General features: G+C 36.9%; 1 protein-coding gene across 2 annotated transcripts in view; it reads left to right on the forward strand.

Moving 5' to 3' along the window:
- SLC6A11 (solute carrier family 6 member 11) overlaps positions 1-26,457 on the forward strand; it is a 91,309-nt gene extending 64,852 nt beyond the window's left edge. For both annotated transcript variants that reach the window (XM_019620012.2, XM_010718410.2), the window contains exons 8-15: positions 11,508-11,611; positions 16,466-16,590; positions 18,704-18,816; positions 19,621-19,758; positions 22,432-22,534; positions 23,357-23,457; positions 24,797-24,967; positions 26,300-26,457. In XM_019620012.2, the coding sequence (XP_019475557.1) occupies positions 11,508-11,611; positions 16,466-16,590; positions 18,704-18,816; positions 19,621-19,758; positions 22,432-22,534; positions 23,357-23,457; positions 24,797-24,967; positions 26,300-26,452 (1,008 nt within the window). In that variant the 3' untranslated portion in view covers positions 26,453-26,457. The remainder of the gene's footprint in view (positions 1-11,507; positions 11,612-16,465; positions 16,591-18,703; positions 18,817-19,620; positions 19,759-22,431; positions 22,535-23,356; positions 23,458-24,796; positions 24,968-26,299) is intronic.
- The last annotated feature ends 11 nt before the right edge of the window (positions 26,458-26,468 follow it).

A 26,468-nucleotide genomic window follows, 5' to 3' on the forward strand; every position in this document is an offset into this window, starting at 1 on the left:
AAAAAAAAAAAAGAGAAAGCCAGTAAGCCAGTTGCTGAAGTATTCAAAGGAAAGGAAGTACTTTTTTCCAGGCATTTTTGCTCTATTTTAAGAAAGGTTCATATGCAATTAAATATGATTGGATCAATTATTTTTAGTGGAATTTGAAATGTGTTCTATTTATTACTGGGCATGAATAATACATGGTATTAAGTTGATTCATTAATACATCTGAAACCTTTGGATCAGCATTCAACTGCAATAATGAAGTAATATCACATACACAGTATACAGTATTTTACTCCCTGGTCAAATTTTGCCTCATTTAGGATTTATGTACCAATATGTACCATCATTTAGTACTTAGATGGTGTCTATATCGAAGAAATGGATGGGAATTCCTTTGTGAAATACTTATTTTAATATGTGATGTAGGTTGTTTTCAATAAAAATTCAAATAATTCCCATATTTCTATAACACATTTACTCTTGCCTCAAACTTTGCTCTTTAGAAACAGCATTAAAAATGCAGTTTCTAATATAAGTATTCTTGAGAAGATTACTTAAACATAATTCTTGAGAATTAACTTTTTGAAAGATACCGTTTTTTTCTTAATTTTCAAGTTAAATTCTTTGAATAATGATTGATAAACAATACATTTACTCTTTTAAAAAACATTGGAAATCAGGACTGAATACTGTTGTGTTTTTTTTTTAATATCTGCAGTGTTCCTCCAGCTTCAAGGATGTTCAATGAGAATCTTAAAAGAATGTCAGGAACAAACAAAAAACCTATCAGAGAATGTCTGCATTGTTACTGCGATATTATAGTTGAGCAGTTCTGTAATGGAAAAGAGGTACTTTGAAATTAGCAATTTGCTGAGAAAATATGCAATCCTACTGCATTTGTTTACTCCCCTTCTGCACTTCCACCAGCAGCCTAAATAACAATCAAGGCCTGGAGCTCTACTTCTAGGCAAGAGTTAGCAAAATTGAATACTAAAGGAAAGGGAAGGCCTTAAAAATATTTTGAGTTGAATTCAGAATACTTCACAAATTAGGGTGATGTTTGCAATCATTCTGTTCAGCTGACCGTAAATACATAGGTTGCTCTGAAAGTAATGCCTCCTATATATTTCCAGAGAAATTACAACAGATATGAAGAGCAAAATGACACTATTTGATTATAGACACCACCATTAGCTCCACATTTTTGCCAGTAGGGAACTTAAGACTGCATGCCGTCCTCATCAAACTCTACATACCATGCAGAATGTAGCTTGTCTCTCACACTGCAGTTAGCACTGCTGAAAAGCAGCACCCACCACCTCACTGTTTTCACATTCACTATTTGGTCTCCATAAAATGTCAGCAGGCATCGATGAATGTCAATGGATGCAAAGTTTTCCACGTGGAGGAATTCTATTACGTTCATTTACTTCATATGCACTTGCATGTCAGATGCCATTTTCTCAGACTGCTCTTCTGCTGCTATCAACATCCACCTCTGACATCATGGGACAATGTAATAATATAGGATGCATTACTTTTGGAGCGGCCCTCGTATACTGAAAAGCCTCTAACTGTTCACAGGCACTATATATGTGGCAACAGCCAAATATTTCTTTCTGATAGCATTTGATGATGGTCAGTAAATAGGTACACTAATCAACACCCTCATACTTGAAGTAAGTTATCTGCATTTCCTGCATTTATTTTTAAAAAGGTAATAATTTAATTTAATCCTGTAAATGTCATTTCTAGGAAATAAATTAAGCATGCTTTGGTCCCTAAGAAAAGGGTGCTAAGAAAAACAGCACCTGTTGTCTTTATGACACTGAATATATATCAAAAAGGCAAAGAAAGCATTCATGCTTTTTCATATCATACACAATGAAAACAAAAACAAAACACCAAATTCCTGAACTGCTTAATGGCTGAAGCATTATATAGTGCAAATGTATGAGAAGGAAAAAATTCTGCTGATTTAACATGCACTGTGAGAGGACTGAAGATCACAACTGAAACAAGGGGTTGCTCTAGAAGTCAGTATTTTATCTTTCCATACCACTGGATGGTTTTCGATAACTGAGAGCTGTCAGTACAAGCAGACTTCATCACGGAAGAATGATGTAGACTGTTCCTGCTGATACGAAGCCTGTACGTAGTATGCAGTTGCAGAAAATGGATCTTAGTGAAAAGAACAGATGATGCTCTAGTGTTGGGATTGAGTGAGATTTTTTGCCTCCTATCAATGTTTATTGTAAAAAAAAAAATCAGTTTGCCAGATTCCCAAATTTAAGCTACGAACCAACCAAAAGCATTTCTAATTTCAGGAAGTTTCATTAAAATTACACAGAAAACTGTTTCAGAACTGTTTCAGCTACTCATATACGCTTGTGTTGGTTTTTTTTTCCTCCAGAAATCATGTTCTTCATTGAAATATAAATGTTTTCATCCTGGTAAAATTTCCTGAATGTTTATGTGCAGTTTACATGGTCAGTCACTTTATGCATCAAAACTGAAGTAGTGGAATGCTGGTATATACTTCAAGGGAAAATTCTGTATTATGTGTTCTAGGCAGTTGTAAGTACTAGTTGTAAATGAAAATATATAAGTTTTATCTTGAGGGCTGAGATGCCAGTTAGAAATGGAGGCAACATAAAGATCAGAAATGGAAATAAACAAGCATCTCAGCTTTAAGTGTATTTGAGCCTTGTACCTTCCAGAAATGAGTGAAGGAGGAGGAGATTCTCTTTTAACAAATTGATTCACTGTATTGCAATTTCATAAGAGAGTTAAAGGTGGGAGCTGTTCCTTAGTGAGGTATCTGTAATGATGTTACATTTGGGAGTAAAGTTGTGTAGATGCATGTGGTACATGGCGTGTGCAGCTAGTGGTTCTCAGCGATGAGCCAAGTCAAGGAGACAATTGATAAGAAACAAGTAGCACGGTAATGTAAAGCATTTGCAATCTGTTTAGCTGCCTAAGTTTTTGCTAGGTTGCAGTTTGTGTATTTGAATCCTACCCTCGCAATATGTTGACTCTGGGAAAAGGATTCGAAGACCCTGGTCGTTTTCTCATCTCCTGTTCTGTTGTGCTGAGTGAGGTAATTTTGAGGATGTTAAAATCAAAACCATAATCAGAATAGATTGCAAGCTCAGAAGACTGAAATGAGAGTTAGGGAATTGGACACTTGAAAACACACAAAGCCCTGTACCTGAAGTCTGTGCGTCCTTTTGTTCGCTGCTCTTGCCACAAACACACATGCATACCTGCTATCTAAAATGAGTGTTTGAGTTCCTACTTATCACAGGTAGCACTAGGCAGAGAAGAGGAATTTTGAATAATATTAATTTCTTTTTAATGAATGTACACCTTAACATATGGGTACACTCATGATTATAAAAACAGAGTATACAATGGTAGTTTCTGGTTGCTTGCTTTGGAATCATGCCAAAGCAATTAAGATATCTCCTAAGATTTGGGCTAATTAGTTCAGGAAAGTAAACTAGTCCAGTAACAAACATTTTTTCAGTCATGAAAGGCAGTCAAAGTGACTGAAAGAGTTCTTCCTTCAAGTCCCAGAGGAGCCTGGCTATGCCTTGCTCCAGCACCTGACTTTCAACATTGGCTGTCAACACAGAAACATACTACTAACGCAGCTCCGTATTGAGGAAGGTCCTGTTCCATTTTAACGGGGTGGTACTTGGCTAACAATCATGTTGGGCAAATTAGCATTTAAATGTGTAAAGTAATCTGAGCTATAGTGTTGGTCTCCAAAGACAGCAGTGAATAAACAAAACTTCATGTATTTAGGTCCTCTTCCCCTTCAGCTCACCATTCTCATAATGAATTTGCTGTATTCATCCCCTTCGTAAGTAACATTAGCAGAAAGTAGGAGAGAGACTGCCTAGCAACCCACAGAGATCTCAAAGAGAGGTGGAAAGGAAGTGTTTTTCATGTAATTATTCACTTTTACAAAAGCTGTTGTCAGGTAGACACTAGAAACATAGCTGTTTTATTCTTCTCCTAACCTACTTTTAATCTTTTGAGAATCACTACCGTTAAAGAGGAGGAAAAAAGAGCTTAATTCAGCCATTTTCTGCCTGGCCGTTCAAGTTGTGTTTTCTTGCTCTAATGAAGGCTGTGCTTTCAGAAGCTGTGTTGTTTAAAAATGCCTGGATAGTAAACTTTAAAAACAAAGTCCAGCATCCAACCTTTTTTTTTTTCTGCTTCTCCAGAATACACAGTTCATATTTTGTTTTGGTTTAGTTTCCCATTTAATTATATTTCACATATAACTGAATGAAGCAGAGATTTTTTTTTATTTTTTATTTTTTCCATCCTACTCCTTTTTTTTCCCCAAAAAGTCATCTGGGGATAAGGGCCAGGGGCTAAACACCTCATTTATTTTAGGTAACACAGTCAGTGCCAGTGTGCTTGGATCCAGCAGTTTCTTTCATTTTCTGAACATGACAGCCTTAGCTTTTTCTTCAGCCACCGTTTCTTTGAGTTGACTGAAGCTGCATAGAGATAACTGATGCCACCTGGGTATGCCTGGAGGAGTTGTTTCACTTCTAAAACATTGTGTTGAATTTCTTTTATGTTGCTTACTGCCTAAGTATTTCAGGTAGCCTGGAGATCGGTACCTTTTCAGTGAATAGTCTGATTTACAACTTCATTTTCCTGTGTCACATTTCTACCTTAGGTTCAATGAATTTCAATTTGATAAACTTAGATACTGAAAATTTTCTTCTTAAAGCAGTAGGTGTAATGGAAAATAAGTATATTGAAAATATGCTGAAATACAGTTGAAAGTATATTGAGTGTTTCTCATTTGCTGAGGCAATAGCATCCAAATTTTTAAATTGATCCTATAGGAAAGATTGTATTAGTAATGGGAAATAAGAAGATAGGTAGGTAGGTAGATAGATAGATAGATAGATAGATAGATAGATAGATAGATGTAGCATTTAGCAGAAGAATGTATTAAATAGCAGTTTATGAAGCCATCTGGGAATGATTCTTATAGTTGCATGCCAGCCTACACTGAACTGAACAGATACACTTCAGTCAGTAGCATGCTGGTTAGATTCTCAGTATCTCAAAAGAGTTCATCTAAGTGATGTTTTTGTCATTTTTAAGGGACATGGGATCTAAGACTGGAAAAAATAGTCTTGTAAATATAAATGGTTTTATGCCTCAGAAACTTCAGGCTATGTGGTACTGTTACGTGGAAGTAGATTCCATGTGTTCTTTATTTTCCTGACATAAAAATACTATTTTGAGTACCAGATTCCAGCTTCATATACAACTACAACTCTTTCTGTAACTGCTAGTTTAAAATGAAGCTTCTTTTTATCAGGAGAGGAAAGAAAGGGTCCAGTCTGATCTTGAAACGAGGTCAGAATATCTGAGTAGCAGCTCCCTCTCCATCTGGTTGACCTCTGAATTCTAGGTATAGGCTTATAGCATGAGCGCGTTTTTATGTTGGATTACAGCAGCAAAGTAAGCTTGGCTTTCAGTTTCAGCTCCTGCTTAGTCAGGCATGTTAGTAACTGAGAGCAGCCTTTATAAGATGAATTGATAGAAATGAAAAATTCAGACTGAAATGAAAGGATAAGTTGAAGCAGAAACTTCGGCTGTTGCACAAAGTCATAAGAAACTGCATTTTTCTCATTATATTTGGTTCAGCATATATTTTAAGATCTCCTACTGTGTTTTGTGTGGATTTTTGGCAGTCTGAAATTATTAGGCTTATCTCAACCTGCTGTAGAAGTACTTGGATCTGTAGTTGTCATCACCAAAGGCAGTTCCTTAATCACTCTAATTCAGAAGGTGGATTAAGAGGAAACGAAAGAAACCTGTCAGGTCCACAGCTGGCAGGTTCTGTTGAAAGAGTGTGATTCTGCAAAGTGTTCTTTCAGTACTCACCATTAGACAGGTAATTAATTCCCTCGTATCTGACACCCTCTTTAAATGTGCTACTTCAAGATTAATGTCTAACACTGATATAGTTTCTTACAGCCCTGTCACCCTTACATGTACAGTACATCAAATACCCAGATGGCCTTGCTGACTCTTTGATAGCTCAGATGTAAGTCACTGATCACAGGCTCACACACCACGTGCTTTAGAAGCAAACCTGAAAGTGCTAAACTTTGAGGCCTGGTACAGGTAGAATATTCAGTAGCTGACATGAATTTTGGGCATTTTTCACATATTCTCTATATATTGTATGAAACACTGGCACGTGACCATTAAACCTTTCAAGGTGTGTGGACTTAATTTCTAGCAGTACTTTTAGTTCAGACTGTTTTGCAATGAGTTGTTTTACTTAGGCCTTGTTACTGCTTTTACCTTGAGCTTTTATTTATCATTTCCTGACAGCACAAGATTTATTTGTAAAATCTTTCTTTGAAACCAAAGGAAAGCTGCTCTTTAAAATACAAATACTGCTGATATTCATCAAAATTAATGAATAATTTAAATTAAAAGAGAACTATGAAGTGATTGCTCATTCTCTGATAACAAAATGGGAAGTAAATGACTATTGACATTTGGAATATCATGTTTTAGAGAATGAGTGCAGCATTTAACTCTCGTATGAGATCTCATACATTCTCAGATGGAGTGCTTCATTATGGAATTGTCACTAACCACTCTGTATTTAAGAATGCTTTGAGTTTTGCAGCTGAAGTGAGCGTTCAGTCTCACTGTTAAGAATGAAAAAAAATGCATCTTTATGAAATGAATTCCCTTGATTTTGTTAGAAATAAGTAAGCAACTTAAGAGTGTGTACAAATATTAGCTGCCATTACGTGTTTTTCATTTCTAATAGAACTGTTAACAGTTCATTACGGGAGAAGTCATGGAAAGAAAGATAAGCAGTGTGCATGTTCTATTTAATGCAAGAGTACTCATTGTGCTTGATGATTGCTCCAGTTACATGTGGATAAGTGAATTGTGCATAAACGTTGTAGTTCTTTTAGATCAGCCATTACTTTCAAAACTATCCAAAGTGCCTCCTGACAGTGGAAGTATTATGGTGATTTTATACCACTGAGAAATCTGTGAAATGTAACTTAATTTTTCTGACTATCACATTTTGACTAACCTCTCCACTTCTGCTCAGAATATCCTGTATCTAAGAATTAGTGTATCTAATTATGTGTCTTACATTTTTCTGTAGACTAACATGCAAATGAAGAGCTATGCACAGCAAGATAGAATAGTGAACTTTCTTGGATATCTTCCTAGCTGTGATACAAAAGTTTTTCAGGTGACCATATACTATTTTTAAAATGACATACCTCTTAGGAGGATCAGACTGAAAATAATTACTTGAGTTTCCTGTTTTTCCTAGATATTTGCACCTTTTGAATACGTTCAGTTGGTTGTTGTGATGGTTTGTGAAGTGCTGGTTAAGGTCAGCTTATCCTGGGACTATGTTTCCTGAAGTCATGGGAGGTTTCCACAATGGCTTTGTGGTACTGTTTGCTTTGCTCTGAGAGCAGGAAAGCATTTGATAAACAGTGATTTCCTGATGATTTGAAACATGGAAATGACAAGGAATAGGGCTGCAAGGACTCCCTCCTAAGAGCGCGTGTGTGGCTGCCGCACACATGAATTTTGATCTCTAAGGTTTCCTTCTTCCAATATAGGAAACATGACAGAACATTTGTGAAAGTGTTGGTCTGAGTGATTTGTGGACATGACATCACATGAAAACTTTATAGCAGCAACATGAAACAAAGCTAATCCTCTGGATCAATGTTCTGTTGTCTTCACTACACTACACATTCTGCTTTTTCCTTCTTCATTCATTATATGTGCTACTGTTCTCCTTGAGCAGAGTAGTATTGTCGTGTGAGTGAAGATTGAATCCTAGCCCTACACACAGGAAGACTGAATTAAGGTTACATAGTCATGTGCATTTATGGATATTGCTGGCTTTTGTGGGTGGACTTTGTGAAACATAATTCTCCATATTAGTAAACAAACCAACTTTCTTTTTTATTGTTTTGTGGATTTGTGTTGTACCTATTTAATTTGTCAATCAGCAGGACACAGCTGAGATTGCTGTAGAATAAAGCATGAGAAAGCCTCAAAACAGAGAGCAGGGCACAAACAGCTCTGCTGTTCTCCTTCCCACTTAGAAAATAGAACGTGAAGAGAATTTGCATCTTCTCATTTCTACCTAGACAAAGCAGGTAGTGGCATAGAGCTGAAGCTTCTTTACAGTCTTTTCTCCCTTTGGGACAAAAGCTTCATCACATAGGCTCATTGACCCTACCAGCAAGCAGCAAGAATTGTTTCTGCACAGGAATCAGAAGAACAGTGCTGTGTTTGCATTCTTATGGTTCGCCCATACTGTTGCTGAGCTGGTGCTGGGCCTGGCATGTCAGGACAACAGCTGAAACCTAGAGGCAAACTGTGAGCACACAGGGATTGAAGGTCAACCCTTTGGCATTTTTTTTTTTTAATTTTAAGTTACAATAAATAAAGTTTCTTGTATTTTAATACTGTATTTGCCTGGAAACTTTAAAAATATGAGGTGAGGGAAAATAAGAAGAAACAGTTACTTCTTTTAAAATAGTGGAAGACTGAAATATTTTCAGACCCCAAATGTACGAATGCATGCTATTGAATTGATTTAAATATCACTAATTAAAGAACTTTCAAGGTAAGTAGTTTATAAAGCATGAACAGGATGTTCCCTAGTACAGGTTCTTTCCTCTGGAATTTGCTCATGCCAGAAACGCATTGAGCCCAGTCCCATCTCAGAAAAAGCATGCTCCTTTTGTCCCAGCCTTTCACCAGCTGCCGGCTCCAAAATCTTTGTTTTGCAGTTCACTGGCAGTGTTTTCTTTTGTCTCTGTCCTTCAGAATTTCATTGTTCTGCAGAATCCTGCTACACTCATTCCATATACTGGGAAAACATTACAACTTTTAGTCTAAGCCAGACATTACAAAATTACGCAGCTAATGCACTACAGCGATTCAGTGCTCTCAGAAATAATTAATAATGCTTTTGTTGCTGTAAGCCAGATGGATGGTGCCTGGGTTTGAGCAGTATCTACAAGAGGCCATCTGTATTCAGTAGAAGTTTTCATGAGAATAAGTTTCCTTGAGGTACAGGGTAAGAGTGACTAAGTCTGGGTGCAACTAAGATGAACAAATAATTTGTGTGTCAACAAAACCTACAACTGCTAATGAATATTGCCTTTTAATGCCAGATTTGTCAAATGGTCACAAGTTTTTGGGGCAAGAAAATAAAGAAGTGACGTGTAATATTAGCTGCTTACTTTTAAAATGTCAAAATCTTCAGGCTTGTGACAAAATAGGAGAGTTGACCATCTCATATTTTTCCAGCTACCAAAATCCTACCTGTAATTCCTGATTTCATTTCCCAGTTTGCTGCTTCCTTGATCAATTGTAGATGTTTTTGCCATTTCAGAAACCTGAAATTGAAATATTAGGTAATCACAAATCAAATCTCATTGGTTCTCTGAGTCCGTAAACCAAGCTACACTGATTCTATTATTCTTTGCAGCAAATGAAATTACTTCCTCCTGCCTTTTTAAACATTAGCCACAATTTCTGGTGGAATTTCTACTTTGAAATCTCAGAGTGCAACAAATACAAAGGGCTCTTCAATCTGATTCAGCTTCTATAAATTTGTGAACACTTGATTACAGAACATTTAAAGTATTTCCCTCTGTTTTTATATTGATTCACAGTCATATGTCACTGTCTTTAGAGGAGACTTGTTTTCATTAGATGAAAATATACCACTTAAGGCCAGATTTTTCTCTCTTATTTTCTAACTAACTACAGGACCTCTAGAAGGATGTGCTCTCTGCTCCTGTTCTCAAGCAGCTCTGGAGTTTCTCACTTCAGAGTACAATTCCTCTTTGACCCCATTTCCACTAGGACTTGCTGTCCCAGGAATAATCAGACTTCGGGAGCTGGCGTATGCCAACAGGAAAGGCTAATGCTCATCTAAGTGCTGTACAATGCCCTGCAACAATGCATTGTGCAAAGACTGAAACGGAAGGAAACAGCAGATTCTACATCTGCTGATCCAGTTTCCTAGCTTTTGTTTTTGTTTAAGAGGACCGTGCATTTTCAGTTGACCTATGCTACTTGCAGCTTTTTGGGAGCTTCCAATCTTGTTAAAGAGCCTGTCTGTCAAAAGGCTTTCTCTGTGCAGTTTTTCCCTTACCAAGTGGTGAAACTTTGAGATGTAATCAGCTGTATCTTATTCAGTATGACAGCAATGAAACCATTTAAGCCATTGATGCAAATCAAATCTGATCTTAATGTTATTCCTAAACAGAAACACCCTCAGCAACTCCAGAAACCAAGGACTTATTTGATCAGATGCAAAACAAGTACATCCCCTTTGTATATTTATGAGGATTTGTTTACTATTATTAGTACAGTCATGAAGTCAACACCTGAGTAGAATTTGATCTCCTTCCTGTCGCAAACTCGAAGTAGTTAATGGCTATGTAGCTACTGCCTCTCTTATCAGCCAGGCAGTGTTTTGTTACTCCTCTGAAAAACGCTTTGCTTGCTCTGCTCTAAAAAAAAACAACCGAGAAAAGAAAGTCTTAAAAGAGCTCATTTATCTCAGGAGTCAGGAGTAAGAACTTACTGGATTGGAAGTAGTAGTGCAGCTATGCAGGTGTGGATTCTTCACATCATTCTCATGGCCAAACCAGAAGTTAAAAGCATATAATCATCTCCAGTAATATTCCACCCAAAATTAAGTGGAACAATTAATGAAATGATCTGTTTAATTTTTAAAACTTAAAAAAAAAAAGTTAATTTTCCATGGTTGCTGTGAGGACAATCATGGTACTGTGTCAGTTCGTGCTCTTTTATCTTTTTCTGATTTACAGTGTAGTTTTTGATCAATTTAGGATATAAATGTTGTCACTGATAGTATGAATTTACTTATTTCATTAGCCCTACAGGACTTCTATTCTTTAACTGTACAGCGACCTATCACCTTTCCCTAAATAAGCTGTCTTCTCTTTCCCCTGTTGGTCTATTTGTTAGTGTATATAAATCTCATATTTTGTCTTTATTTTCTTCATGCTAAATTATTAAATTTTAATTTAAAAATATCAGTTGAGAATGAGATAAATATAGCTGATTTATTTAGCTTAACATTGTATTTTACACTGTTAATAAAACCATTAAAGATTTTCACTCACTGGGATTTTTTTTCTAGAAATTCTGTGTCTCTTTCTACTTAAGGTTAGTTTGAATGTGTAAAGACCAAGTGGGCTATTTCTTGTTTATAACTTTAGGAAGGAGTGAGGAGTTTAACTCACAACATGTACCGTTTTTCAGGTTGCAACTTAGAAAAGTTTTACCAGATGCAATTTCTCTGCATAGTTTTCTCTGCAAATTTGCAGTCAGTGTAGATATAACTATAATATATATATATATATAAAACTAGATATGACTCCTTCCTGACCTCTTCTAACCACTCTACTTTTTGTCTTTAGGTTTGGGTGGATGCTGGTACACAGATATTTTTCTCTTATGCGATATGCCTTGGGTGCCTGACAGCCCTGGGAAGTTACAACAACTATAATAATAACTGCTACAGGTAATAATAAATTCTATGCTTTACATTTATTTCCAGTGATGGAAGTGTCCACAGTGCTTCGCTTTGAAGTATTTCCCTTTTCTTTCAACCATTCACATGAGTGATTGAACTCATTTTTTGCAGAACAAGAGATGTATAACTTATAACTTTTTTCAGAACTTTTTTCCAGTTTTTGTTTTTTTTTCATTCTCTTTGATTACCTCTGACCCCTCCACAGCCACAAGTCACTCAGTACACACATGCTCAATTGTGTGTACAATACACAAAATTTCATAGATGCTTGTGTGCCATATTTGATTGTATAATGTTTATCTGCTCTAAAAAAAATTCCATGAAGAACTGCTATTAAAACAGTTTGGTCTATTCTGCATGTCAATGTTACCATAGTTTACTGACTCCAAGGTAGAACACATAGATAGCGTGCTATTGTAAGTCTGCATAGATATCAGTAAGGAAATTGATAATGACTTTCAGTAGGTTTTAATCTTGTCATAGAATCACCAAGGTTGGAAAAGACCTCTAAGATCATCCAGACCATCCACATTTTACCAATATTTCCCATTAAACCATGCTCCTCAGTACAACATCTAAATGCTTCTTGAACACCTCCGGGTACTATAACTCTATCATTTCCCTGGGTAATCCGTTCTAGCACCTGGCCACTCTCTTGGAGAAGTATTTCCTAACGTCCAACCTGAATCTTCCCTGCCTCAACTAGAGGCCATTCTCTCTAGCTACATGGGAGAAGAGGCTGACCCCCACCTCACCACAACCTCCCTTCAGGTACTGGAAGGCCGCTATAAGGTCCCCCCAGAAACTTCTTTTCTCTAGGCTGAAGAGCACCAGCTCTCTCATCCTGTCCTCATAAGAGAGGTGTTTCAACCCTGTGATTATCTTTGTGATGATCTCTTCTGCACCTGCTCCAATAGCACCATATCCTTCTTGTGCTGGGGACCCAGAACTGGACATAGTACTCTAGGTGGGGTCTCACAAGAGCAGAGGGGCAGAATCACCTCCCTTGACCTGCTGGTCACTTTTCTCTTGATGCAACTCAGGATACAGTTGGTCTTCTGGGCTGCAGGAGCACGTTGCCTGCTCATGTTGAGTCTGTTATCAACAGACACCCCAAATCCTTCTCCTCAGGGCTGCTCTCAAGCCATTTTCCAGCCAATCTGTATTTGTGCTTGGGATTGTCCCTGCCTAGGTTCAGGACCTTGCGCATCTCAAGACAGAGAACTAAAATTACATTTTTTAATAAAAGAAATAAACAGTAAAACAGTAAATAGTAAATCAAAAGAAGAAAGAAAACTGGGAGAAAAAACCCCATTATGAAAATATTTGAATTCTAAATTATAGCTTTACTTGAAGAATTTAGAAGCCAGTTTCAGAAAATGCCTTAACAGCAATTTGTGCTTCTGTCAGAGAAACACAGAATAGTAGGACCCAGCAGAGAAAGAGAGATCTGGAAACCACAGCCACACAAATGTAATCACCAGCTGAATGCAAACTCTCCAAAAGCAATTAAAGGTACTCTCCCATCTAAACAGTGAAATAACTTGTCAGCAAAAGTTATTGTTTTGCATGGCTATGAGTGCCAAAATGCCAGACATCTTGCTGTATTAAATAGTGTAAGTCCCAAACACTTCAAACAGTGCTGATGGACATTACTTTCAGAACAACGATAGAGATGCCTCAAAAGAGAGCAACAAACGCTCCTACAGAGCAGTAGGCAATAAGGGCTTTCTCTCTCTCTCTTTCTTTTTTTTTAACCAGCGTAAGAGATGCTTTAACTAAGATTGCTCTTTCTCTCAGTTATTTAATTTCTTTTGAGTTGCATCCTATCTTGGAACTACTTTTTTACTGCCTTAAGGACTGCAATTTTTGTGATGTTTTTGTGATTGTTTTGTAACTTACTGCAAAAATCAGGTTTTTTGATGTGTGACCAGAGAGCTTATGTAATTTTATTTCCTCTAACAGCATAGGTTGGTGAAAAAGATCAGCAGCCGCTCATTCTTAAAGCTCCTGAGAATGGTGCTGCAGCAGAATAGTTTTTAATAAATTCAAGCTTTGCAATTCAGTTAACAAAATGTTTTCACAAAATTCCTCAATAGGACAGATTTGATGGCATCAAAGTAAGATTCTTCAGAAAACTGAGGAAATGGGTAGGACAGAAGGTAACCGCAGAAAGAGCTGAGAGAACCTAGGGTGTTAACAGATTAAGACATACAAAGACAGAAAAAATGCTGCCTTTTCTCAATAAAGGAAATCAGAATTAAACTTATATCCTAACTACCACTTAAAAAATTAAAATCGGGCCATGGTTTTGCCTCTTGTAGTACATACAGTTTCTGATTGTAACATACTGCTGCTATTCTGCACTCTGTTCTACTGGAGAACAATGGTACATTGCAGTGGAAAATAATGATGTTACATATTTTAGTGGGAAAAGGAGTTTTCTTACTAGCAACTTGATCCACATCACTAATATTGTATATTAGTTGCAACCAAGTTAACACACATTTTTGAGCTGGAAGTGAACTTCTATTGTCTTTATTAATCTGTCATTTTAATGCTTTAAGACAGTGAGACCTGTCCTGAGGCCAGATCCTCTGTGGATTTACAACAGTTCATATCAACAGTGATTATTCTGAACAGACAAAAACAGTGGCAGTAAAATCAGCTGGCAGTGATACTTAAAAAAAAAAAAGTAGTATACAAATTTCCTGTTATTTTTAGTAAGCTAAGAAATCCCTAAGGAAAGGATTATCTTCAGACTCTGTAGACAGAAGAGAAAAATGTTTTTGTTCCTGCTTCATGTGCTCTGTATTTATAGAACTGATTCAGCTCCTTGCTGGACACAGAGCAGCTCCCCACCATGGTCTGGGGACTGTATCCCAGCAACGTAATTTTTGCATATAAGCATATAAGCCCTGTTACAATTTAGGAGCTGGCTTCCTTGCTGCTTGCTGTTGTACAGGTTAAAAGTGACAAATTTCACTGCTGTTAACAAACTGACAAAATTTGAAAGAAAAAGTAAGTGTTCTTGATCAAGCTTCCATTCTAAGATTAAAAGAGGAATGTGAATTTGCCTCTAGAGAATGTGTATAGACAAGGAAGTGACTGCAGGAATGCAGAAAGCTCTACAGACTTTTCTCTCTCATCAGAGAAGCTCCTTAAGGAAGGTAGAATGAATTTTCAGCAACATCCAGGCTGTCAGGCAAGGTGAAGATAGAGGGTGGAGTCCCTGAATTATTCAGGTAATTGTCAAGACATTCATTTGGAAGAATGTAAAGTTTTCATAAAAATTTGACTGTTTCCTATCATTTGAAATCCGTTGGGACTTCAGTCTGACTCTGATGACTTTCTACCTAGGATACTTATAAAAAATTGATCGACAATTAGGTAAACTTTTTTTTCCTTCCACTGGTTGTTGCGCCTGGGCACTTGCTTTCAAAAATTCAGTGACTTGTTAATCAGTGAATCCAGATTCCCTCTCACTTTTCCTTGCCAGAACAGAAAACGAACAGAAACAAAAAATCAAAACAAACAAGCAAAAAGCCCAGCACCAACGCAGGTTAAAAATAGCAAGTTAAATAAGCAACAGTACAGGAAGATTGCGAAAGATGTTTGGCCAGACAGGACCGTGGTAGGAACAGACAAATAAGAAATATGCTTTGATTCTCAAGAAGTCACTACAAATCTGTGACAAAGATGAGAATCATTACAAAGATGGGAAGATGTAGATGCTGAGCCTGTTTAGATTTTTCAGGGTCATTTCTTCTCATAAATAATTTGCATGAAAACTTGCTCCAGAGCTGTAGCAGTAAGTGAATTGACCAGGCTAAGGTATAAGCTTTGCAGATCTACATGTTTGGGTTGTGTTTCAGTGATTTAGGATCCTAACTCATTTTCAGATGTCTAGGTTAGCTTATTACTTTGTCAAATACACAGCTGTTTCCTGTAGCAAACCATCTTATAAAAAGTGGATGTTATAATAAATCATTCCAGTCTCATCATTTGTCCAGCCTGAAGTGCTGTTTGAAAACAGGCTGAACAATGGCACTTCTCTGAGCTCCAAGGGATCCTCACATTCCTCCAGGAGAGTTTTCCTATGCTTTTAAAAGGGACTTATAATCGCGAAATTTCCAATCTAGGTAAAGAAATATTTATTCATTTTGGACTTGTAATTATCATTGTAGGATTTTAATTGTCTTATGTTGTTTAGATAAATCCGAGAGATGGTGTCTCAATCCATTCTCTCTTTGTTTACTTATTAGGCAATTTGTAGGCATATACAAAGTTGTTAGACTCTGTGTGCTGCTTTTCATTTCCATGGCTTCTGAAAGAAGTTTCTAAAACAAACAGGAGTTGTATTTTGTATAGTTATAGATAGTATTGCCAGGATACTGTAACTAGAATAGAATTAGCTGAAGTCCAACCATAGGGACTTTTTTTCCAGGGAACAAATTATTAACATTGTTGTATAGTTTCTTTATTAATTTATAACCTCTGCAGCACATTATTACAACAGTAACTATTACAAAATGTTATTAATACTATGTTTCCAATTTTTTAGGATTTTATTTGACTAGTTTGTAAAACATTCTGTTGAAAAGCAGTGAGTAGCAACAGACTTGCAATTGAGACAGTTAAAATACAAGTCAGGGTACTATGAAGACACCTTCCTGTAAATGCTTATGCCTGACTGATTTCTCTTAAGCATAATATCATGGGGAATCATATTCAGAGCTTAATGCCCATTCCTGCAGCTCTGGGTACTGTTAATCTTATGGCTCATTCTATGAAAGAAACCCAGGCTCTGGCAACTGCAGTATTTCTTATTTATATTTTCAGAGACTGCATCATGCTCTGCTGCTTGAACAGTGGCACAAGCTTTGTTGCTGGTTTTGCTATCTTTTCAGTGCTTGGATTTATGGCTTATGAACAAGGTGTTCCCATTGCAGAAGTTGCAGAATCAGGTAAGTTCCAAAAGCAGTTTTCTGATTACAGAAAAAATACCCAGTGTTGTCAGAATAGCTAGTCTGTATCACATCTTGTGGATAAGTTAACTGTTTTGCAGATATTAAAAAAATAAATAAATAAAAAATAAAAAATAAAAAAAAATCAAAGACCTGTTACCTGTTAGAATATGTTAGAATAAATCCATATGAAGAGTTCTTACCTATTTGAGAAAACGGCTTTATAGCTTTTTGGAAAAAATTTTGGAAGTCATCTCAAGACTTTCTTAAGACGTACTACCCAACCACATATTTTTGATGTCTAGACTGCTTACGCCATCTCTTAATGTCAGTACCTTTTTCTCTCAAGCACATATATTGAAACACTCAGATTGATTAAGTATAAAAGCTCTTACTTTAAGTCAAAAAGGCCCGTGTTTACAAGAAATTAAGTATCCAACATCACTTGGAGTTAGAAACATAATGAAAGTTAATAGTTTTTTATTGTCGTTGTGGATGTAAAATCCTTTAGTGTGACTTTAAATCCAACAGAAAATAAATAAAGAATAGAAAGAAAAGCAGGAACAAGGAGAAAAAGAAACAAGTCTCAGGAAGTTTTTCAAATTTAGAAGAAAAACTACAAAGCAAATAGAGTTCTACTGATACTGTCATGAAAAATATTTTTATTTCCCTTAAGCTCGCAAGATAACTGGCTTATACTGATCCTAAAAGTATATTTAAAAGATTAAAAGACTACAGCAACATTAGAAATTATAGGAGTTTGTAAATACTGGCTTAAGTGGAAAAGCAGTAATGTGTTGGAAGGTCTTCACTGAAGTTATTGCAGCAGGAACACAGCTTTTATCATCCTTCTTATAATACCTTTGTGTCCTTGCTGTAAAAGCTGGCTAACTTTAAGAAAAGCTGCTACAGCACAGGAGTTAGCAGCATCTGAAAAGTGAGCACAGGTGAATGAGAACAGGAGAAGTATAGGCTAGGAGAAATGGTAATTTAGCAGATTTAGGAAGCTACCAATGGTGTTGTATTTTTGCTATTGCAAAAAATGTTGTATTTTAAATATTTGTGTAAATATACAGTTTATGGATGAATATTATGTTTTTGCAGCAAAATTCAGAAGTACAGAGCAGATTTGGAACAATCCAGTAGGCATTTGGCTTGCATCATACATGGCTTCCAAGATGCAGCTTCCTTTAACTGTATTCTTGCACAGTATGTTAGATGCAATGGCGTCACATAAAGGAAAGATAAAGATTTCAGAATGTATTAATAAGTTAGATATGGCAATCTCAAGACCACACTCTGCTATTTATTCAGGTATTTGGGTCTTGCTGCACATCCACACAAAGAAGTAGGAGAATATGACACAGTGATTTCTTAGCAGAAGTCTCACTTCAAATATTTGGACAAGTTCTTCAGAGTTGATCTACTAAGCAAGCCGTCGTTACCAATTAGCCTCATCACCAAGTAGTTAGACGTCTATAGAGATGTAGAATTTTTCAAATTTTTCAATCCTGTATTTAGCTCTTTTTGTCTGCCATGAAAGTAAAGTTTGTGGTGAGTTGAACATGGCCAGCAGCTAAGCGCCCTCACTGACAATCACTCATTCACCTATCCCTGTGCAAATAAGAGAGAAAGTAGGAAGAGAAGAAGTAAGAAAAGTTGTAGTTCAAGATAAAAGCAGTTTAATAACTGAAGGAAAGATGGCGGAATAAAACAACAAACAAACAAAATAACAGCAACTGATGCATTACAATGACTCACCATCTCCCACAAGAACACTGCAGCCAGTCTAAGCAATGGCCTCCTTAGAAGAGAGCTCCCACGTTCTTCCTCAACCTCAGCTTTTATTGCTGTATGACAGTATGTCAAATGGAATATCTCTTTGGCCAGTTTGGATTGGCTGTCCAGCTCTGACTTTTCTCAGCCTCTTGCCCACCCTTAGCCTACTTACTAGGGGCAGATAGAGTAGGGAAAAAAGAAAGCCTTGATGCACTGTTCAGCAATAGCCAAAATACTGATGTTAGCAATGTTAGCCACAACCCAAAACACATTACTTCCAGCCAGACCCAGTACACCAGTATAAAACTGTTTACTTTGATTTCTTTTGTTTCAGGACCAGGACTAGCATTCATTGCTTACCCTAAAGCTGTTACCATGATGCCTCTTTCTCCTCTGTGGGCAACTCTGTTCTTCATGATGCTCATCTTCCTTGGACTAGATAGTCAGGTATGAAATAAACACACTTCATATACTTTGTTGGAGTTCCTTGTATGTGTGTGTCATCATCCTTGATTTAAACAGCATTTATCCTCATGGAAGAATGAACTCTTGACTTGATTCCTTGCCTAAATCCATTGATTCAAGTTTATTATTTTGAATCTCGTTTATGTGACAATGGAGGTTCTGTTATTATTTACCGAAGACATTGCTTCAGCCTCAATACAGCTTTCTGGGCATTCACTTTGGAGGCTCTTCTGGAAACCTTGCTCCAGAGCTGTGAGCCAGGCGCTCAGGTCTCTGATTTTCTGGTGATTTTTAAAGGTAGCAGGAATGTTTTTCCCCTCCCTCATTAGATATCTTGAGCACTTAATAACCTTATAGAATGTCTCACTTCTGTAAAATGGAAAGAACTTCACCTTTGAGGAACAATTTCCTTAGAATGAAATTCTTCTGCAGTTCTACAAAAGTCACACATCATTTAAGTCTCATTCAAGCAATGTTTGAAAGATTTAAGTTTTATGTAATCCAACTGCTACAGGACAAATAAATTCCGAGGTAATATTAATGAATATTAGTGGCTTCAAATATTTGAATTTGGTGGTAGACTGGAAATCCATAGCTGTAGGCTTTTTAATTCTGAAATGATGTTCCTCTCAGTTTGAGCTTCTGTTTATAGTGTCCTCAGGGATCATTCAGTCTTTCTCAATGATGAAAGCATAGAAGGATATTTGAAGTGTTCTGTAGGAAATCCAAATACCACGAGTAGATGAGATACATATTTTATTTGTACTTTCTTATCATTTGTTCTAGTTTGTGTGTGTTGAAAGCCTTGTGACAGCCGTTGTAGATATGTATCCAAAGATTTTCCGAAGGGGCTACAGAAGAGAACTGTTGATTCTTGGCCTCTCCATTGTGTCGTATTTCATTGGTCTAATAATGTTAACTGAGGTAAGATGTTCTTTGTTCAACACCTATAGACTAAAGGAAATGTGTGTCTTTTAAGAGTGACAGACAAAGCACCTGAATGTTTGCCATAGACAGAATGCACTGTCAGAAGTACGACTACAAAATCCTTGAGAGACTGTTATCAATTAATTGATAGCATTTGAAACATGTCCTCAGTTTTATTCCTAAACTCAGTTTTTTGAGTTTAGGAAATATCTTAGCTGAATTTATATAGCCAAGGAAATTCCATCTGCTTTGCACCAACCAACCAGATATAATGATGATGGTTTCAGCTGACTTACTCTGGGCAGACCAATCTGAAGGCAATAAAATGTTAAATGAAAATACTAGTAAAGATGATGAAGTGAAAAAAAGCTTAAAATGTGATTGATTTTTATATCATCAGGCCAAGTCCATCAGTAAAGTCCATTTCTGAGCAGAAATTGATTTGATAAGAGAAAAAAAAGAATTCCTTTTTTCAAACAAATCAAAGTGTTTGCTTTGGGCTGTTTTGAACCAGAATTTCCAAGGGTGTTAGTCTGTCCCATCAATTCATGGCACATATCTGCCATTACTCTGTATGGTGCACAGACTAGGAGAGAACTCTGGGATCTTTGCTGCTTGGTAGGATTTTAGTCCTGCTGCTCAGTGCTACTTTTAGAGAGTGACTTGTATAAACAGTCTTCCTCTTCTTCGTTTTAGCTTCTCAAAACTTTGAAAATACAGGCAGAGTCCACACTCTCCTCTGCTCATCTTTTTCCACTTGCTCAGACATCAGAGCCTCCCTACACCAGGGAGAGAAGCGAACGGTTGTTGCAAGTCTGATGAGCTGTGATTTAAATGCCAGAGGAATGTGTGTCTGGAGAACCCTGGCTGTCTTAACTGTGAAAGTCGATTATGTGTCTCTTGTCCACCAGTATGAGGCAGGGTTTCCCAGAGAAGCAGCTTCCCAGGGCTTCATCAACTCATTTGGTGTCACTTACATTCATTCTGCCGAGATCCATGGTCCTTGCACCATGTACTTTTCAGTTTGCTTTGTTGCTGAAAAAGAACAATTTTCATCCATTCCATGGGAGAAAAGTGGAGACTAGGACAAAATAAAATGTGTTCTTGCTTTCTTTTTTTCTTTCTTGTTGAAGTGACAATAGTACCAGACTACTCAGATGTTTTTCTCAAAAGAGACCTGACACTCTGCACTTGAACAGAAGTTACGTAGACCTCAGTGTGAAGGAGCTGAAAACTCATCACAAGGAAGTTTATTAATTTTATTCAGAAGTAAAGGGCTCATACTGGACAAAGAGAAGATGGTGACTGTTGGTGTTAAATGAGGCAGTGGCTGAAATAAGATTTATTTTAATTGCAATGGTCTGTGAATCTCATTATTATTTCAGTGTTGAATGCATATGGGATAAGAGATTAAGTATCTTGCATGTAGATTTGTATAATATTATTCGTATAATATTAGTCAGGTTTTCCATAATGTTATTAATTTGATTTTGTAGTTTTTCTTCTCGTCTTGCCTAGAAGCAAAGACTCTGGAAAGTCAGCCAGTTCTCTGAACACCTCTGATTAAGAATGAGAAAAAATACAGGAAATGAAGAAAATAATGGTGTCTGTGATAGATGTGACAGTTTGAATAATTGAGCCGTATTCAAATAATAAGGAAGTGGAAGACTGTTGCATAAGAGTAGCTGAGACTGCTTGACTCACGGGAGCTAGGAAGTACAGCTCCACAGTGCACTGTGCTCCAACAGCCTGCTGCACAATGTAGTGATAAGGAATACTGATAAAACCAGGACAAACATGTCTTGGTTGAGCATATATACCTTTTTTCATACTAAACTGTACTGTGGTACTACATAATGCAGAAAATTATAAGACTGTTGATAATGAAGTGCACACTGTGTATGGATTCTGCGCTCACTTAAGATGCTGCTTGGTTTTGGCTGCTCTGATTTTTGGAAATGCAAAGATGGTTACTTGAAAATAATTTGAAAAAGCAAATTTTTAATTGTTAGAAAAAAACATTAACAATAAAAAGCTTGCTTGAGTCAGGATGTTTATTATTTCATGCTTTATCACTTAATATAGATACATGTAATTAATGCAGCCGAAAGTCTGAGTTATATTCAAATTACTTGTTTTGCAGTCTCTGCCACTGGAGATTCTAGTAGCAATAGATTTTGCCTTCTTTCCCAGCCTTTTAACATTTTTATGTATTAGTGGAACAGACACATAAACAAACAAAACCCTTTTTCTGCTCTGATCTGGAAATCAAAATCTCCTGCATTTATCTACAGCTTTTATGTGATAACAAGTGAAAGTGAAGAAAAAAGGTATGGAGGTGGGACAGCATTTCAGAAACAAGTGCAATGTAGTTCTCTTTGGTACGCTATTTACTACCTTAAAGCAAATGTGCAGTATTCAGCTGCCATTGGGAATAATCTGAAGTGCTGTGAAACAAAAAGTCGTTCAGAAAAATCAGTGAAAAATGAATATTCTTTTTTCAGGAAGGAACCAACTTTGATAGGAAGATTGCCAGATAACCAACAGACTGGTTGTGTAATTAAATACATATTTAATGTTATGAATTATTCATACCATTGCCAACATGACATTTCATTTTGTTTTTTTTGTTTGTTTGTTTTTTGTCCTCTTTCTCTATCTGTCTTCCAGGGTGGAATGTACGTCTTTCAGTTATTCGACTCCTATGCAGCTAGTGGCATGTGCCTTCTTTTTGTTGCCATATTTGAATGTGTCTGCATAGGCTGGGTTTATGGTGAGTCACTGAAAAATTGCTGCGGTTTTGAGTATTTATGAAGTTTTCTGTTTCCACAAGGAAAACAAACACATAGTCCGTGTACGCTTGTGAAGCAGGGCCCTTTACATTCCCATGCCCTACTGAAAGTTAAGGATATGCTTTCTCCTGGATTTTTTTCTTGCCCTTTGCTGGGACTGACCTTCACCTTCCACTAGCTGCCTTAGGAATTAGGGATAGCAATAAGTCCTTCTTCTCTCACAAAATGTCTGTGCATGCCATGTTCCCTTCTACATCTGACGCTCACAGAAAAATCCACTTGGAGTTCGTACCATTAACACAAAAGGGACACAGTAGTGTTCCTAACTCTACTGCTTCTGTCAGCAAAGTCAGGAGAAAACCAGAATACCAGTTCCAGGTATGTTCACGGCACTTCCTCAAGCATTTCTTTGCATACAAAAGACTCAGAATTTTACTTTGTAAAGCGTATATGAATTTCAGATCACGTGTGTCCTTGGCTAATTAAGGATTCATGCATGAGCTTGTAGGATATGTACATTTCAGCTTGGCCTACTCAAACTGTTACTGACAGAAGTCATTCTTGTCTGATAGCTTGCCCACTACTACTCTCTGTTGATATTTGTCAGACATGTATGTAGGCAGCAATCCCTGCCAGAAGTATGGAGCAAAAGACAGTTGTATGTGTGAGACAAAGAGATAGCAGCCTCAATTTCTGAAGCTTTGACAGAACCCACATTTTTGTCTGTTCAATTTTAAATGCTGACCTCTGTAACCTTGTGCATGTACATTCTACATCTTCTTTTGCTTTGCTTTTTTGGGCAGGCAGCAATCGCTTTTATGATAACATTGAGGACATGATTGGGTATAAACCATTGTCATTGATTAAGTGGTGCTGGATGGTCTTAACTCCAGGTATTTGTGCAGTAAGTATAGAATATCTGAGCAACTTGTTTTAGATACATGGGATATTTTGTATGTAATTTTAGAAGTTTACTACTGTTAATAGTTCAACAGTTGAAAAAAATACCTGTTGATTTGCAGTGTTTGTTTTAATGCAAAAACTCGGTAGAATCTTTAAAAGTTGTTAAATTTTTATGTTCTGTGAATTGTTAAAAATCTTTATATACAGTAATAGAAAAAGATAAACTCAGAGGCCTAAGTGAACATTTGCCAATATAAGAGAGATTCAGTGCTTTGGTAATACTCTGTGCCTACCAAGCATAACTCAAACTCCCCCAGACTTGTGTAGGTTTCTCTGTCACTCTAGCCTCCTGTTTCCTCCCCTCTCTTCGGGTGACTAGATATATTCCAAAGAAACCTGCACATTTTTCCTTCCAGCTTAGATAGTAGAATAAACAAACGATACAATTCATATGCATGAAGAAGGGGAAGGAAGAAGCTGAAAGTATAGCACTCTGCTGTGGCTACATAAAAGAGACAAAATTAGAAAAGATACATGATCAAATTGCCCATAAATGTGATCCACAAGAGTTTGAATATTAAATACTAAAACTTTTCAGTTTTCCCGTAATAACTAAGTGATAGCAAGGTGAAAAAGCATAGACATTAGAACACCTGAAGATCCAGGCTCCCTTGAGCTCAATCATTTGCAAGGTTGTGAAAATTCCTGGCTATTTTTCTCCAACTCAGAAATGAAGAAAATGTCACTTGCTCTTGTACACTCATGTTGTGACTTTGGAGTAAACACATGGCAACTTTCTGTATTACATAAACTTAGGAAGTCTAAACTACTTAATTATACACTGGTTTAATTTATACAAATATGTTAGAGCTTCTGAGAGGATGAAAGATTTGGCCTGCAGAACTGCTGTTATGACAGCAGATTAAGGCAACTTTGACAACTGTGGCTTTCATTTTTCATCATGACAGGTGGTAGAGTGTCACCTAATCACAGCTGGTTCATGGTAGCAAAACTTAATCTTTCCTGCCTAGGTACTGTTTGTCATCAAAAGGCAGGTTTTATTGTCACTGAGTAGTAAATAGGATTAAAACTTGAAAGGTTGTTAATTTCAGTGCAATAATCTGAGACACATTATTTCAGATGTACATAGAAGAATATATTGCTGTGGTTTTGTTGTTGTTGTTGTTTTGGTTTGGTTTGGTTTGTTGTTTTTTTTCTGACTGTAACACTCTGCTTCCTACCTTTAGGGAGATTGGCCTTGCCTAAACACTCAATCATTTTCTTGTTAGACAGGCAGTGCTATTTCAAATACTGCTAATATTTTTCTCTGCTTATTTCAGAGAATCTTCATTTTTTTCCTGGTGAAATACAAGCCTTTGAAGTATAACAATGTATATACATATCCTGACTGGGGTTATGGCATAGGGTGGCTGATGGCTCTCTCTTCCATGATTTGTATCCCTTTGTGGATCTGCATTAAGTTCTGGAAGGCAGAAGGCACTTTCATAGAGGTGAGATTTTCAGATTAGCGGTACTGACAAAGAAGTTGGAATGGAAGTCTCACTTGCATAAGACTATGCACAGTTTCATCAGAAAATCAATGTCTTTGTTTCAGGTAGGCTCCATATACGTGTCCCAATGGTATTTGACTCTTGCAGCCTGGTACTGTCTTTGGTGGAAAGAAGCATCTGTATTCTCTCTATTTTCATTGGAATTTCCACACTGCTTTTCTGCCTTCACTGGCTTGAGCCTGTGGTAGCTAACCAATACTCTAATCTGCTCTGTTCCTTTTCCTGCTGAATTTGAAGTTTAAAATATCTATAACATTATCTAAATCAAGAAGGTTTATATCAGCCTTTGATTCAAGTCAGTCATCTTTCTATGATTTTGATAATTGATGTTTGTGTCCCTAGGATTTTCGTCCAGGAGCTGGGTAGCAAACACTCACATAGGTTTGCTGGACACTTTCCCCAATTACAGTTCTCTAAGTGAGAAACAGAGGCAAAAATAAATATTCAGTACAATTTACTAAGAATTGGTATCAGGCTATCTCAGGTCTAGACTAAGATTATTAAATTTAAGAAAATTTCTCAAAAGACAGTGAAGATACCTATGATCAAAGAAACAAGAACATAAATCTTTTTCAGCTATTTGGGATTTCTCATATTCCAGAAGAAGATGGCTCTGTTGTCTCGGTGAGAGGATAAGGGGAAATGGCCTCAAGTTGTGCCAGGAGAAGTTTAGGTTGGATATCAGGAAAAACTTTACAGAAGGGTTGTTAAGCACTGGAATAGGCTCCCCCAGGGAAGTGGTTGAGTCACCATACCGGGATGTGTTTAAAAACCATCTGAATGTGGTGGTCAGGGACACGATTTTGTGGTGGTTGTTAGAGGTAGGGTAGTATGGTTAGTTTGAGGTTGGACTTGATGACCTTGAGGGTCTTTTCCAACCTGAACAATTTTATGATTCTATCTACAGTTCCTTAGATAATACACAATAAAAGTAGGTATCTTACTAGTACCTTCCTATATTGATGATCTCTAGAGGTCTCTTCCAACCCCTATGATTCTTTGAAACAGGCTATAGCCAGAGCGTTGCTGAATTTACACATAAAAGAAGACTGTACCTTTAAATTAGCATGAAAATTCTCTTTTACTTTGTCTTCACCTTCCTTCTCTATCCTTTGGTCTGGTGTGATGTGAAAAGAACTGCAATGCAGTCTTATGGATGGACAGAGTCACGAGAATGAGACTTCCAAGAAAAGACAGCTTTAAAGTCAACCTGTTTGAGAAATGCTCTGAGCGGGAAAAAGATAATGATTTCCATTTTCTTGCATTCTCTAGAAATTCAGGAAGTTGATTACACCTAGCTCGGATCTGAAGATGAGAGGGAAATTTGGAGGAAGATGCTACATTGCAGCAATAAATGACTGCGATGCCAAACTGAAAGGAGATGGCACCATTTCAGCCATTACGGAAAAGGAGACACATTTCTGAAAGAACTCTTTTTTTT

This window comes from Meleagris gallopavo, chromosome 14, assembly GCF_000146605.3.
Source record: "Meleagris gallopavo isolate NT-WF06-2002-E0010 breed Aviagen turkey brand Nicholas breeding stock chromosome 14, Turkey_5.1, whole genome shotgun sequence".
Lineage (NCBI taxonomy): Eukaryota > Metazoa > Chordata > Aves > Galliformes > Phasianidae > Meleagris > Meleagris gallopavo.